Raw genomic sequence first — 16,271 nt, forward strand, 5'->3', positions numbered from 1 at the left:
GGCCCTGCAGTATAAAGCCAAGTGCCCAGCTCCTTGCCACAGAAAAGCTGAGGGGCTACTTTTCATTTCATACATCACGCTTCAGCCCTGCAGCTCGCAAACCTTTGTGCCTCCCTGTGTCAGTCATTCGTCAGTGTCTGTGGAGAGTGAGGCACATGTGTAGCGAATGCTTGGATTGCTAGCCACACTGGAAAATGGCTGTGGGACAGTGCACCCGATGCCCGCTCTGAGTCTGCTGTACATCCTGTCTTCCTAGCTTCGTGTATGGCTGCTGCCTTGCAAGGTTCAGTTAACCAGACAGCTTTGCCCACTGGGTTTTTACTGATAGACAAATCTAGGAGTTTGGAGTTGGGATCCAGGAGGGAGCGGGTAGAGGTATTTATTTCCCTGTGTTTACCTCTGGCACCACAAGTCTTACTCTTGAGAGGATCCGTCTTTTTCACAGTCCTTTTCTATTTCTTGTCTCTAGTAACTGCTTCCTCCTCATCCATCCAGGGAAGGGACGATAGTGGGAACCTGACGATACCAGTAGTAGTCCCGGTCATTTTTACACACCCTACTTGAACTTTTGTAAAAAAGAAAAGGTGCATCTAGAACCATCCTCAGATAAGTCAAATACGATAGTCACCTACTTTCTCTGGAACCTCACTTCTGAAAGAACAGGGTTTTCAGGTCTGTATAAGAAAATCCCTTCACTTTGGGAGCATGTTCCCCATGGAGGGATACTTAACCTAGAGGCAGGGGGAGGGCCTAGACCCTGCTCCAAATGACTTGACAGACTTAGATGACCGCTCCAGGAAGGCATCACCCTACATGTGGAGTGGGGGAGGGGATGGGATGGGAGGGTGGTTGGGGGGCATGGGAGGGTGGAAGAGAGGGAGGGAGGGACAGAGAGGGGACTGGGATCGATATGTAAAATAAGAAAAATAAATAAATGAATAAAAAAGAAAAGAAAGCCCCTTCCTTTTAAGATATTCTGGAGAGCCACTGGCCCTTAAGTAAGGAGTGGTGTTTTAAATTTCTGAATAACTCCTATTGGTACTTAGCAATCAAGAATAATATGAATAATGCACTTATATTAGTATAAGGAAAGAATTCTTTAAGTCTTACATAAGAATTTTTAGATATATGGCATAAATTTCAGGGTAAATGAATATGACTGATAGGAACAATGTCAACTATAGTGCTGTACTATGTAGTACGGAACAGAGAGACTGTGGGGTGGGGGCTCAAGTATCACAAGTTCCATGCATTCATTGATCTAACAAAAACGCCTGAGGTAGTCAGCTTAAACAAGGAAAGATTTTGGTTCAGTGCTTTTAGTCTGGGTTGCCGGCTCTGATGTTACAAGCCTCTGGTGACACATTATCAATACCATACAGTTATCAGGGAAGAATGCTTACCCGGTAGTGACCAAACAACAGAAGAAGGGCCAGAGAGTAGTCTGGGGATACAGTATGCTGTGTCACAGTATACTGTCAAAGCCATACTTCTAAGACTGGACCTGCTTCCTCCATCTAACACCTACCACCTAATAGCCCATTCAGATATGAAGTCCTAAGTGAACTGGAGACTGCAAATGCATTATTGCACGAAAGAGCCGAGCCCTCAGGGTCCAGTCCCCTCTCTTACTATTGCCAACAACAGCTGGGAACCCAGGACTTCAACACATGAGCCTGCTGTAGGGATAGTTCATATCCAAACCACAACAAGTATGTTTACAATTCTATTTTTTATATTGACTGCATGGTTATGGCTTGAGAATAAAATAAAAACAATTCACTGGTAATTTTTTTCCTACAGTCTACATCTGCAAAAAAACACACAGCCAAGATTTTCATGTAAAATATTTTCCTTTAATTGCATTTTATATCTTGATTAATGATATACAAACACTGACTTTTTTTTTTTTTTGCTTTGGTCACTTTCATTTTTGGAAAACCCCACTTTCTAAACATTAAATTATTATGTGCAGTAACTTTTTGGTAATAAAATCCACCTATTCTTATTTCTAAGGAGATAGTTGCAATTATTTTGTCTCCACTAGATGGATTATAAAAACAAAAAATAAAAAGGACCCCTATAGATCCCATGACTTATGCAAGTCTCTGTGAGTTACCAGCAAACACTCAAGTCTTGAGGATATTCTCAATTAAAAAAAAATTTTAGGTACCTCAACTTTATGTCTGATTTTATAGGCACTTTTAAATTTATGTATTTTGTTACATCATTTAAAAATACTACTATGTGTGCATGGATGTTTGTATACTACAGCCATGGCCTTGGAGGTATGTTTGTCAAAGTCAAAGGTTTCAGGATTTTTTTTTTTTTTTTTTGAAATGAAAAGAGCAAACACCTGTACTACCCAGATCCCAGTATTAGACACCAATGGGTTCAAATCTCTTAGGGAGTACATTCTTTTATTGTCAGTGCCTTGTAAACAGAACAGTGGCCACCCTTTTTATGGGACTGGGAATTCAACACTTCATGGGTAGAATTTGACGTTTAAAAGGTGCATGGATGTTTTGTAGAGACTACTTTTGGAGATGGTTAAGAAATATGTTCATTATGAGTGCCATTACTTTTGCTTGGTCTTGCCTGCCCCCTAGGTGATGCTAGTAAAGTTAATTCAATCCTGACAAAATCTTTGCATTGATAGTAAAGAAGGCTGTGATCTGTGGAAACAAGAAGTCTGGTTTACATATACACCTGAATCTTTTCCAGCATTCAGTGCTAGGAAGTATATATATATAACTGTTTATCAAAATTTGATCAACGATACCAGTGCAGTGCTCAGAGATACCATTTGAAGATGTTAGGGTATCTTAACCTGCTTTGAAGCAGATTTTAAATTTCAGTATTTACATATTTTATGCGTGTGTGTGTGTGTGTGTGTCTACATTATTTTTAAAGAAATTCATTTTTGTGTTTGGTAAATTTGACTTCCATATGCCAATAAAGACAATTTGGCAAATAGTTCTAAGCAAATAATTGCAATCTGAGATTATAGAGAGTGGAAACCATAGCTTAATGCCACGATGGCAAACTAGTATATAGTTCAAGCCATATGAGTATTCTAGGAATTCCAACTTTATTGTTGAATCTTGCTGTGCAGTGATGTTTCTACCCTGTGCTTTGTTCTTCTGCTGACTTAGATCATGTTTCAGTGTGTTGTCTCTGGCCGGAAGCAGACATCCCCATTTTTAGTAAAGGAGAGATCAGGTACAAAAGAAGACTGGTGTTCCCTGGTTTGCCCAGGTTATTTATCATTAATTTATTACTAGCAGCCCCAAAAGAGTTACGTGCTCAATGTACAATATTTTATATCTGACTTATCAACATTAACCCAAAGATACATCAAATACAGTTCAAAAGCCCAAAAGGAAAAGAGGTAATAAGAAATCAGAATACTGATGAAAGATGAGTGCATCATTTTTCAAATGCTAAAAAATTAAGTGCAAACCAAAAATACTAATGAGATTTACAGGCACTGTATGTATCATGTGCAAAAGTTTGCAAAGGTTTTCTGTGGTTTTTTTGTTTTTTGTTTTTTTTTTTTTTGGTGTATGTTTTAAGAAACTATCAAATATATTTCTTACAAATATAAAGCTTTCTTCTCCCACCTAAAGGCAATTAAAATTTTTTGAACTTTATCCATACTCAATACAGTAACACAGGCATACCAAATTCATTTTCTTTTTTGGAAAACAACAACAAACCAATGTTTAGACGTCAAATGACATAACAAATAGCCCTGTCTAGAAACCACCCAGAAAAATTGTCACCAAAGCCGTTGTTCTTCAAAAGTCACCATCTACCAGCTGAAGAATTTCTATTCAGATACCCTGAAAATACAAGGAAATATGAATGGGTTATTAATATAGCATGGTCACTTAACTCTGAGAAAATCTGGAGTAGTTCTTTCTGGTGTCCCGATTCCTCTACAGGAAATGAAGTGGATCAAGGTAAAAGAGCTTGGACTGATTTACCTCACAGTTTTCTTTGGAAAGATCCCCGCTTTACGTTTTCAGTTAGGGTGTGTATGCCACAGTATGCATGTGGAGTCAGAGGGCAACTTCGTGGATCTACCACGTTGATCCCAAAGATGGAACTTGGGTGGTCAGCTAGGTGCTTGGCATCTTTGCCTGCTGAGTCACCAGGCCAGCCCCATTTCAATATTTTTTATTTTATGACTTCTAGGAAGGCCAGAACCCATCTATTGAGTGATATGTAAGAAATCAATTGCTGTCCTTTCCAAAACTGAGGCAAATAAACAAGATTAAAAGTTAAACTGCCTCTGTTCCCAAACCATGATTTCTACCACTCAGCATGATTGGTATTTCAGATATCAATTAATGCCATTTTGCTACAAATTATAGTTTGTTAATTTGTTTTGCAACAAAAACCCGTACAACCATCTGTATTTCAAAGATTTCATTAGATTCTGGTATATGAGTTTCTTTAAAAGCCTTAAAAGTCTGAATACTTTCAAGGTTTGTTTTTTTTTTTTTTCCCAATACAGGGTTTCTTTGTGTAACCCTACCTATCTTGGAACTTACTCTGTAGACTAGGCTGGCCTTGAACTTACAAAAACCCATCTGCCTCTGCCTCCTGAGTGCTGAGATTAAAGGAGTGTGCCACCACCTCCCTACTCCTTAGGGAACTCTTTAGTTCTTAGTCATATACATTCTAATAACACAATAATCCCTTTAGTACTTTTTAGAGAAGGGAATGCTTTGAACTTTGCAACTTGTGTTTCCTGAGAGTAGTACATAACAAGTATGAAATACTCAAGAGATACACTTTGCATCTCTTCCCATAATGCAGACTTCTAGAAGGGACAGTTATTGCTATTTACAGTGAAAACTCAACTTACCAAATGTGTAACTTTAGCTTCCATTTTTGTCAGTCTTTGGAATGGACGCTTCTTCTGACTTCTAAGAGGGAATCAAAGCTAGAGTCAGTGCTTTCATTTCTACATTAGAATTCCCCCTGTTTCACCAGGAGACTTTAATGGGAAAACTGGCTCTTGGGGGGTAAAAGACAGAAGATAAAGGGGGCGGGGTCAGAGGCCTAGCCTGTTTTTCTTCATTTGTCACCAACATACTCTGCCCTTACACTCTGTTTTAAGTTATAAGCTATAAGTAGCCATAGTTCATCCTACATATTCCACTCTAAACTTTTTTTCTTTATTGGTCCCAATGAGAAACTTTCAAATGCAGAAGTATTTCTGGAATTAGACAGTGTTTCACCATCCTCCAATGACTCCATCCTTTTCTGCACTGGGAAGGGGATGGCTGACTCATCTCCACTGTATAGGGCAATTACATTTTTTACTTTTTGTAAGTGGGTTGATTGGACACTTTTAGGATTATAATTACATGATAAGGGATTGATAATTTAACCTATTTGAGACATAATGTAACCTGTGATGAAATCAATTACACCAAGACTTCATTAGCTTGTTCTTAAGAAATGCTGATGTAATCAATGGAAAAAAGGGGGCCATGAATTTGAAAGAGAGCAAGGAGGGATATATCAGAGAGTCTGGAGAAAGGAAAGGGAAGGGGGAAATGATTAATTACATTACAATCTCAAAAATAAAAGGAAAAAAGTAGTGTTGATGCAATTAGACTATTAGGGTCTTTAATTTCTCATTATTGTCAGAAGATTGTAGTTATTTAGACATACAAAGAATTGGAAAGAACTTAAGAGTTGTCTGAGCTAATATCCATTCTGACTACAGCTTGAGGAATTTTAGTGACAGGAAATGTCCAACTATTGTTCTACATATGCTCAGTTCTCAACACTTAGCTTGAGACTGTAACTTCCACCCATTAGTTTTCATTCTACTTTGGACTACATGGAAAGTTATGTATTGCTATATGAATTGGATATTGAATGCCCCCCAAAGAGCCATGTTTAAATTCTTGGCCTCAGGCTAGAACTGCTCAGGGGTGCTATAGACTTTTACAAATAGGGCCTTATATGATGTCCTTAGGCTTTTGCCGGTGTGCCCTATCTCACTCAGTGTTGTGGTACCTCGTTTCTTCTGTATTTCCTGACTCATGAGGTGAGCAGTTTGCCCCCCTGCAACACATTACTATTATAAAGCACTACCTCCCATCCAAGCACTAACCAGGCCTGACCCTGCTTAGCTTCTGAGATCAGACAAGATCGGGCACATTCAGGGTAGAGAAATGTTCAGAGACTTACAAGGATGACCCCAACTAACAATCTGAGCAACAGTGGAAAGGCTACCTTAAATGCCTTTCCCTGATAATGAGATTGATGACTAACTTATATGCCATCACAGAGCCCTCGTCTAGTAGCTGATGGAAACAGAAGCAGACACTCACAGGTAAACACTGAGCCGAATTCCTGGAATCCAGTTGCAGAGAGGGAGGAGTGATAAGAAAATCAGGTCAAGACAAGGCTACAGAAACCCACAGAGACAGCTGACCTGAATAAGGGGGAGCTCATGGACCTCAAACTAATAGCTGGGAAACCAGCATTGGACCGACTCAGATCCCCTGAATGTGGGTCTCAGTTAGAAGGACTGGGCAGTCTAAGGGACCTCTGACAGTGGAACCAGTATATATTCCTGGTGCACGAAAGGACTTGGGGAGCACATTCCCCATGTAGGGATACTCCCTTAAACTAGAGGCAGGAGGGAGGGCCTAGTCTTTACTCCAAATGACTTGACAGATTTTGTTGACCCCTCCTGGAAGGCATCACCCTCCCTGTGGAGTGAGAGGGGGATGGGAGGGGGGTCAGAAGGGGGCATGTGATGGAGAGGGAACTGAGATTGATATGTAAAATAAGAAAAAATAGTATATTAAAAAAGTAAAAACTAAAAAAGAAATTTGAAAAAAAAAAAAAAGCTCTGTCTCATGAGAGGAACAAAGCAATATGATAATCGACATAAAATGGAGCCCCTAAAACCATGATCAGAGTCAATCTTTCTTTGTAACTTAATTATGTCAAGTATACAGTGACATAATGCTGGTCATTACATGAATTGTCTCATTACTTATTAATTTCCCTCCCAAACACTGTCCAACCAACACTGGACTGTGAAACTCTACTATCTTCCCTAACTTTATAAATTACCTTCTGCCCTAGTTAGAGCTCTGTCAACGTAGTACTGCCTAGAGGCACCAGAGAGATCGTCCAGTTCAGGCTGCTCTGTGGGCTTGTCAGTGGAGCACTGTCTTGACTGGCAATTGATGTAAGAGGGCCTAGTCCACTGTGAGCAGCATTAATCCCTAGCAACTGGGCCTGGCTTGTATAAAACAGCTGGCTAAGCATGGGTCCGTGAGAGAGCTAGCAAGCGGCCTTAGTCCCATGGTTTCTGCTTGAGTTCCTGCCTTTTCTCAATGATTGGATGTGCTCTGGAAGTGTAAGCCAAATAAATCCTGTTCTCCATTAAGGTACTTTTTATTAGAGTGTTTTATTATAGCACCAGAAATCAAACTAGAATAACTTCCATGTTATAAAATCTATGTAAATCACATGCTCTGCTGGTACTGTAATAAAAGCAAGAACCAAGCCATTTGAATTGTGTGAAGGACAAATTTCATTTATATTTTCAAAGCATCAGTTACTGAAAACACATTACATATACATGCATATAATATGTGTTCCTATCTTTAAAGCTTCAACTTAAATAACTTCCAGAATCATTTTTTAAAATTTTATATGTACTGATATTTTGCCTGCATGTATATCTGTGTACCACATGCATGCCTGGTGCGCCCAGAGGCTGGAAAAGGGCAGCCTATCCCCCGAAACAGGAGGTATAGATGGTTGTATACCACACGTGGGTAGTGGGAACCAAATCCAGATCCCCCAAAAGCAGTCAGTGCTTTTCACAGCTCAGCCATTGCTGAGGCATATTTATTTATTCATTCACTTATTTATCTATCTATTCATCTGACTGGTATCTATTTTAGTAAGGCACGCTAGGAGATAGCCATGGCTTAAAAGTCTTTCACTCTAAATAGTTTACAGTAACAAGCTAAATCACCAACAGATAAATCTTACTTCCTTGCAATTGTTAAACCAATAATGGTATGTTTATGGCCATGTTTACCTTGGGGGAGTCCTTTGTTTTCACTCCATTCTTGGGTGCTTTGGAACTTGAAACCATCTTCTTGCTCTTCTCCTAAAGCAATGGAAATGTAATGAGGCTATTGCCATCACCAATCCATGGAGACCCTGGTCACCAGATGAATCCAGAATACTCTTGCTAATAGCCTGCGCATCCCCAACCTAACTGTGTAAAAATATGTAGCTTGGTACTAATCTTTGAAATAAAAGTGAATATACCCATATTTTAGTCAGGACATAAAAAATTGGTGTTTAATATATCCCATCATTTCACGTGAACCTTAAATACATACCTACAATTTTATTTTAGAAAAAATAAATCAGAGGTTTTCTTTACTGAGGCTGACGTTTATGTGCCATGGAAGAGAGCAAAAACAAAACCTAACTCATGCCTTCAGTGTTGCAGAGAAACTTACAGAAAGCTGTATAGCCTGCACGCAAAAGCACAGAACATTTACCAAAAAAAGGATACAAAGGAAAGAATAGATTGGAATGGAATGGAGAGAAAGCAGGGGAGGGAGGAAAGGGATGGGAAAATAAAGAGGGGCAAGGGAAAAAGAGGAAATCATAGGAAAGGGGACAGAAACATCAATTAGGCATTTCAAGAAGAGAGGTAGGAGGCTGAGGGAGTCTGTAAATTAAATCACTTGGTGTGGAGGACATGATTGCGAGCTGTGCTTAAAAGCAGCCAAAACAATGCACACAGACCGCAACACCCACCCTTCCTTTTGTGTGACTTACGAGATGTGCTCTATAGCTTAAGTGCACTTCAACTGCTGAATTATACAGTTGTTTTCATTCATTTACTAACATATATTCATGAAACAAAACCATGGATTTAGTTCTTTATTCAGTTCAGATGATATGTTTTGAGCACTTACTGAATATAAGCACCCTGATGATCTGGGCACAGAAATCAAATATCCATCTACTATATGCAGCTCCCAGCTCAAGGGGAAGTAAGTAGCTGGTGAAAGGCGACCACGTGTGAGGAGAGAGTGTGCAAAGGCTGCTGGGGTAGCCTGAGAGGGATCAAAGACCAGAAGTGGCCTGCAGAGCCTGAGTCAGCCAGCTTCAGCAGGAGGGGGACAAATGAGCAGAAGAGGGGCTAGGCCGGCAAAGACTGTAATGAGAAGTGAGCACAGACAGACTTGTCACTCACAAAACCACATGGCAAACAAAAATGTTGGCTTTGGAGGTTACAGGCCACATGCAGAACCTAGATGAAATGCTACCTAGCTATGTGTAATAAACAAACCATGAGGGCAATTTTGTAAAAATGTTACTGACAAAGGCAAGGAAATATGTCAACTCATAGTGCTGTAGGCAGTAGAATTATACCTTTCCTTTAAGGGCCTCTATAATATTATTCTACTCATTCTACACTGTGAAAATTACACAGACTCATGCTCATGTGTAGTTCAAAGAAATCAGTATGACAGACCTTTGCTGTATTCTGTGAGGTCTCTGTAGTTGAGGGGCAGTTGTCGAAATCTTCCGAGAGGGAATCAATGGGATCCTGGTCATGATCAGGCTTCTATGATGTTAGCATAAACACATGAAGATGACGATCTCACATAATAAACAGTAATATATGTTTAACAAGAAAAGATCACTGGCATTTGTTTTTCTAAGAAGACTACACTGTGTAAAGGAGACATACAGCATGAAAACCTGAACATTTTCATTTTTTCATATTCTTTTATTTTGGGGGGCAAGGGGACAGTCTCATGTAGCCTAAGCCAACCTCAAACTCTCTGTAACTGTGAACTTTTTATTTTTCTGTTTCCCTTACCAAGAGTTGAGGTTATAGGCATGCACCACCATGCTTAGTTCATCTTACGCTTTTTACTACGAGTTTTCTCACTCTGAAATCTGCCACTACTTTTTAAAAGGCTCTCGTGAGAAATAAATTAGTTAGTTAATATAGGCATATCTGCCCGAAACAAAAATATTTGTTAAATTTTAGTTTCTTTAAAGTTTAAAAGAAGGCTACATCTATACTAAGAACAATGAAAGTATACATTATGGTATTTACCTTTGATTTCTTTGTAGGTGGCTTCTCTGGTTTACCCTTAAAAACAAGGTAGATGATTATTTAACCACATTTCTGTATAGGCTCATTCAGTCAGAGACAGTATTTTTAGAATTCATTATTCAAGGACTCTACAGAATTGATACACTTGTCATCTAACCCAGATCTCTACCAGATCCCCACCTTCACAGCCATTTCAGTAGCCAAGGCATACAAGAATTCGATTCTGGAAGTGGCACAGGCTCTATGTAGGAATTGTCTGACATCAGATATTAAAATTTATATCCACTTAAGCTATATGAGCTACATGCCTAGTCCTCTTTTTCCTTTTTTTATGCTTTTGTTATTGTTCACTGCTGTTGTTTTGTTTTCTTTAAAAACATTAAGTTGCCCAGGCTTGCCTTGAACTTCCAATGCTTTTTCCTCAGCCTTCTGAATAACTGACTATAGGCCTGACCAAGCCTGATTCTCATTGTATTTTCAAAAGATCTGAAGATTATTATTTGAGACAGGAATCACAAGTACCACTAACTTCTAGGGCTTTTGTCTATCTTAAGGCAAGGGCTAAATGAAACACCTCCCCTGATGGCAAGCAAGATGATGTGGCAGTATCAGCATTGGGGATGGTGAATGATAGCACACAGAATTGCCAGGGATACTTAATGGAAGCAAAATGAACGACTTCTATTCTGGCAGACACTAAGATTTGGTCAGAGAGGGCTTCCCCAACTGAAGGTTTCAGGGCATACAGATAGGACTTGGACTCTCTTGCTCTGTTTGATGAGCAGGCTTGGGAAGGATGACTCATCCATCCTCAAACAGAAAGGGGGAGGCAGTCAGAGTGGCTTAAGGAAACAAAAATTTAGGGACTCTGTAATGGGGAAACAGGTGACTGTCGAGAGGTTTTATCTGTTCTCAGGTTCTGCAGTCCCATGGGAAAAGGGAGGTGGGCAGTCTTGCTTATTTGCCCTCTCAGTTTTCCACCACTGCCCCTCCTCTGGTCTCTTTACACACAGACGGCTGCCTGTGACAGCTCATTGCTTCAGTCAGTTTAGAGGCTTTTCTTGAAAAAGTTACTCAACTATATATTTCTTGAATAATTATAAAGAATCAGTAAGCGTTACTCAACAGTGTTTTTACACCAGGGTTCAGAACACGAGTAATAATCCTATCTCAAGAAGAGGGGTAGAAACCCTGCTTGTCACCTCCAGAGGGACATTAACAGTACTGTCATGATGTGCTTTTATGCACTGTAAGAGTGAAGTTTCCATTCTCTTCCAGAGAAGTTAGAGCAGTGGCCTAATCCAGACTGTGAGCCTCAGTTTACCTGCCCATCACCGTCCAGAAGATGCCTATAGTCAGGTGGGATGGTGTCCTCTCTTTCTCCCAGTTTTTCTCTATGTTCCGCTTTAATTTTTTCCTATAAACATTGAAGAGATAAAGCGTTCATTTCTTTCTTCACTTACAAAATACAATGTAAAGTGCAGACACTACAGTTATTGTATTTTCCTGAAACAAAACATAAGAAAACAGAGCAACAAAGTGGATGGTAAGCACAGCTGCTGAAAATGTGAATACCTGTTTTATATATGTCAGAGCATATCTGAATTTTCAAATGAAAGGGCCAAACAGTTACCCTCAGAAACCTTTTGGTAGTTAAAGGTCCAATGGAATGATTTTTTTTCTCATTGAATTTTGCTTATCATATTAAAAGCCTGGTCCCCATGCCTTGGCACACATCGACACTGCGATGGAGCAAGACAGGAGAGACTGACACCTGAGCATTCCTGGCTGCTGAACAAGCCATGGCCATCCTGGTACCCCTCCCTGTGAGGTTCCCTGGTCTCTATCACAGATGCTGTGGAGAACAGATTAATCTCTGTGCAGCATTACATTTTAGTTTTTGAAATATAGGTTACGTTAATGTCAATAGTCATACGATGATGAAAGAATGCCAATGACAATGTCCTGTTTTGGGACATTGTTTCCGATGCTCAGAAAGTGTCATGTCATTCCTCAATTTCCACTTTGTTTCATACAGGGTCTGTTGCTTTGCCATTGCACATACCAGACTAGCTGGTCCACAAGCTTCCATCCATTCTCTTTGTCTGTGCCTCTGATCCCTGTGTATGAGCTAGAATTGCACACACTCACACTGTATGATCAAGTATGTGAACTCATACTGTTAGGCTTACATGGCAAGCACTTTACTCACTGACCCATCTCCCCAACTCCAGTTATTTCTTGATTCTAAAATATGATCAAGTCAGTTGAGATGGCTTGTTAAATATTGTGTCGTAAATATAAATGTTTACACACAGTGAATATAGTTCAGTTAGTTCATTATATCATTCTAGATAAACCTCTGCTGAGTAAAAGTTCTCACAGTTGGATTCAGATTCAGTTATGCTTGCAAAGAAAGTCCAGGGGAAATCTGTGCTACATGTGTGATCTCTGCCACTATGAATACAAAGTGTAGCCACTCAATAAGTATATGCCTTTGGGTAAAGGTCCTTATTCCCAAATAAGACCAGGAGAAAAAATATTGGAAGGAAAAAAAAAACCTTAAAACATAGCTGTGCTTTCATTTTATAATTAAGTCTGGAAACAGGAATGTTTCCTGTAATGCAATCTGCACCAAAAACATAATCTGCAGTGAGAAAAAAAAAAGAAAAAAAGAAAAAAAGAAACGCAAGCTACACCATAAAACAGGACATAGTACAAGTAGGTGGAGTGGTCCAGATGCTCACCGCCTCCAGACAATGCCAGGGTATCTTTCTCCTCTGTGGAGGGGAGGAGACTATCTTTTACCTTCACTTTATCATCTACTGGTTTGTTCTCATCTGGGTCAGGCTGTCTTTGCCCAAGACTGTCAGAGAGTTCATCCAAGGCATCATTGAGGTCGTTGTCTCTGTTCTAAAAGGTAAATAATTCTAAATTAGTTACAATTAGTTGGCCAAAGTGTTCAGGAAAATCACCCAGGAACACCATCATTTCAGTATGAACATCTAGGAGTAAAGTCACAGGGATAGACAGTGTCAGGAAATGGCCATGCTGACAGTAAGTGGAGGAGACAAAGAGCTGTGCAAGCATCTGCCTGTGCTAGCATCTGCCTGTGCAAGCATCTGCCTGTGCTAGCATCTGCCTGTGCAAGCATCTGCCTCCACTAGCCAGCCTCCTCATGAAAACACCCCCAGGTTAGGGAAGCCTTTTGGTGGAAGTATCAGGGGCTGCACCCAAGTAAATGACCTAAAGAGTACCTACAGGTTCCACAAACAAATCGATTTCCTTTTTAACCCACTAATGTAGTCAGAAGGCTAGCAAGCAGAGTTTTCAGTAGAGCATGAGTCTGTCTTTGGTTTTGGGGCTGCTCTAAGTGATGTCAGATGGGAGGGTCTGTGACAAAGTACAGCCATAAAACTCAGAGCCATTATCCTGCCATTTTGTGAAGCATAAAACCCCACGGAAGTAAGATTGGTGTCACTGAGTGAAGATGGTTCCTAAAAGATACCAGAGAACTTTGGAAGTGGTAGATAATCTCGTTCTTTACCTCCTGGAAGCCCATGGAAGCTAATCTGAAGAAATTAATGGAAGGTATTCTAGGGGAAACAAATCCAGCAGATCACTATAGTTTGAGCTACCCAGAACAACACTGCATTTTACATTTGTTTACTGTACAATTCAGGTAGGTAATTCATCTACCAAGCTTGAGTTTTCTCAGCTCGGGAAAAGTGAGTGATACCTGTTTAGAGGAATGTGCCCTGACACATAATGGTAAGTAAATAATGGAACAAAACTTTTTCGAACTATTCTTAACATAATAGGTTCGAAATGTTGACTGTATCTATATGATTCAAATAAATATATGCTTAATGTCTATATTATACAAGATACTTTGCTGGTCTGTGTCCTGCACTGTTCTGTCAATATTCTGATAATGTGCTATCATACTTTTTTCAGTATTATTTGCTGTTTGTGGGAATCCTCTGGGTAACAATACAGAACATTTCAGAATAAGCAAGCATAGGGAAGCTAAACTAGCTGTGTAAAACAACTACTAAAGGATGAACGGAAGCCAGGTAACTGGACTGAAAAGAGGGAGGAAAGATTTGACAAGCAAGGAAAATCAAGATCATGACCTGGAAACCCAGAGACAGCTGACCTGAGCTAGTAGGAGCTCATGGACTCTGAACTGACAGCTAGGAAGCCTTTACGGAACTGACCTAGGCCTTCCACATGTGTAGCTTGGTCTGTTTTGGGGTCTCCAGCAGGACTTGTCTCTGGCACATGAGCTAGCTTTTTGGAACTTACTCCTCATGCTGGGATGCCTTGCCTAGCTTTGATGTAGGGGGAGGAGCTTGGTTCGGCCTGGACTTGATTTGCCATTATTGACGCCCCTTTCTGAACTGAGAAGTGTTGTTGGGGAGACTGGTAGACAGGCAGTGTGGAGAGAGGATGGAAGGAGAGGGGAGGAGAAATTGTGGCTGGTATGTAAAATAAATGAAAAAAAATTAATAATAATAAAGAAGCATGGTAAGCCTTTTCTTGACATTCTTAGTCTTATTTATGATTTTCTACATCCTTCTCAAGGAGGCTTTCCTGCAAGGGTGGTTTAATCATATAGCTTTTTGAAAATATTTCTCAGGATAATGTGCTTATATGCATTTTTTTTTCTGTCAGGCTGTTAGACACAGCAAAAAAAAAGTTTGCATGAATAATAGTTTAGTTAACTCTGATACTCACATATGATTCATTAAAATAAAGTTTTTGTTGACTTAGTTTTACTGACATTCTACACACACACACACGCACACACACACACACACACACACACACACACACACACACACACACACACACGATTCTTTAACCGGAGAAGCAAAGGGAAATGAACCATTGCAAACATCCTGAAAGACAGAGGCGTGTTGCTTTCTTTTGTCACCTCACAGATAGGACTTGTCTCCAAAAATCACCAACTTAAGGCTTTCTGTAAACAAGGCGACAGGGCCAGTCTTTCTAATAATTTTTCATTTGTGCTAGACAGGTGCCTTATTTACTTTCATGTTGCCGTTTTAAGAGTATTTCCCAAGGAAGGCACGTCGCTTACCTCAGTGTCTGGTGGTGGGGCTGCTGCGCTGGTGTTAGGAGCAGGCGTCTTGGAAACGACTTCAGAGATGGCAGCGGAAAGTTTGGCATCTTCAAATTCCTTTTATTAAAAAATTACTATGAACATGTTGCATATAAGATTATGACCACCATATCATTGTTTAAAACACAACCCTTAAAACCACTTCGTGCTGCTTATTACCTTTATTCAAATACATGCCTCACAACAATCTTTGATGCACTGTTTTTCCATTTCCACCTCTATAGCATTTTTACAATTTTCCTTCCTATTTTCTTAGACCCAGTTTTTCTGTTAATTATGTGTATGCATGTGTGACTATGAAGGTGTATGCACATGTGAGTATGGTTTCCCACAAAGGTAACGAGAGGGCATTGGATCCCCTAACGCTGTAGTTAAAGAAAGCTGAGCTACCTTTTGTGAGTGCTGAGAACTGAATCGGGGCCCTCTGGAAGAACAGTGTGTGCTCTTAACCACTGAGACATCTGTTTAGCTTGTGATTGTGTTTCTACTTCATATTTGTTACTGTAAACATCACCCAACATTATTGTAAACATCTACTCAGAATTCTGCGGCTTATTTATGTGCTTCTTGTTAGACACTGGGTTATTAGAAGTTTTAGAAAAGTATTTTGCAATTATGCTCTCTATAGAGACAGGTCTTTGGGGGTGGCGGGGGCTTAAAATCTTTCCAGCTTAGTTTCTGTTCAAATGAATTCAAGGTCAGAGGCAAGATGCAACGGGAAGTGCTAATGGGATAAGACCTATCAAAGTTGTGAAGCTAGTATCCTGGAGGGCCCGGAGGCAGCATATTTGAATGTGGACCATTTCCCTCAGATGGACAGAAGTCTGGGGGTACCAAGTTGAGAAGGGCTTTGGAATTCAGAAGGAGGAGTATAGCCTCATCTCCAATGCTCCACCTAGATAAAGTTAGATCTTTAAAAATTGTAATATATAGTCTTGATGAGAGACAGGAATTGTGTGGAAGAGAAAAATTTAA

The 16,271-nt window shown here is 39.9% G+C and overlaps 1 protein-coding gene across 10 annotated transcripts in view; it reads right to left on the reverse strand.

Annotated features, from left to right (window-relative positions):
- Nucleotides 1-3,236: 3,236 nt before the first annotated feature.
- The window catches only part of Cast (calpastatin), a 97,567-nt gene continuing 84,532 nt past the window's right edge, over nt 3,237-16,271 (reverse strand). For 9 of the 10 annotated variants that reach the window (XM_051182743.1, XM_051182748.1, XM_051182742.1 and 6 more), the window contains 8 exons: nt 15,255-15,353; nt 12,959-13,063; nt 11,475-11,567; nt 10,151-10,186; nt 9,557-9,649; nt 8,096-8,167; nt 4,877-4,937; nt 3,237-3,845 (listed from right to left, as the gene is read on the reverse strand). In XM_051182743.1, coding sequence (XP_051038700.1) covers nt 4,890-4,937; nt 8,096-8,167; nt 9,557-9,649; nt 10,151-10,186; nt 11,475-11,567; nt 12,959-13,063; nt 15,255-15,353 — 546 coding nt within the window. In that variant the 3' untranslated portion in view covers nt 3,237-3,845; nt 4,877-4,889. The remainder of the gene's footprint in view (nt 3,846-4,876; nt 4,938-8,095; nt 8,168-9,556; nt 9,650-10,150; nt 10,187-11,474; nt 11,568-12,958; nt 13,064-15,254; nt 15,354-16,271) is intronic. The other variant, XM_051182744.1, reaches the window with a different exon arrangement.

The sequence above is a fragment of the Phodopus roborovskii genome, unplaced genomic scaffold, assembly GCF_943737965.1.
Source record: "Phodopus roborovskii unplaced genomic scaffold, PHOROB, whole genome shotgun sequence".
Lineage (NCBI taxonomy): Eukaryota > Metazoa > Chordata > Mammalia > Rodentia > Cricetidae > Phodopus > Phodopus roborovskii.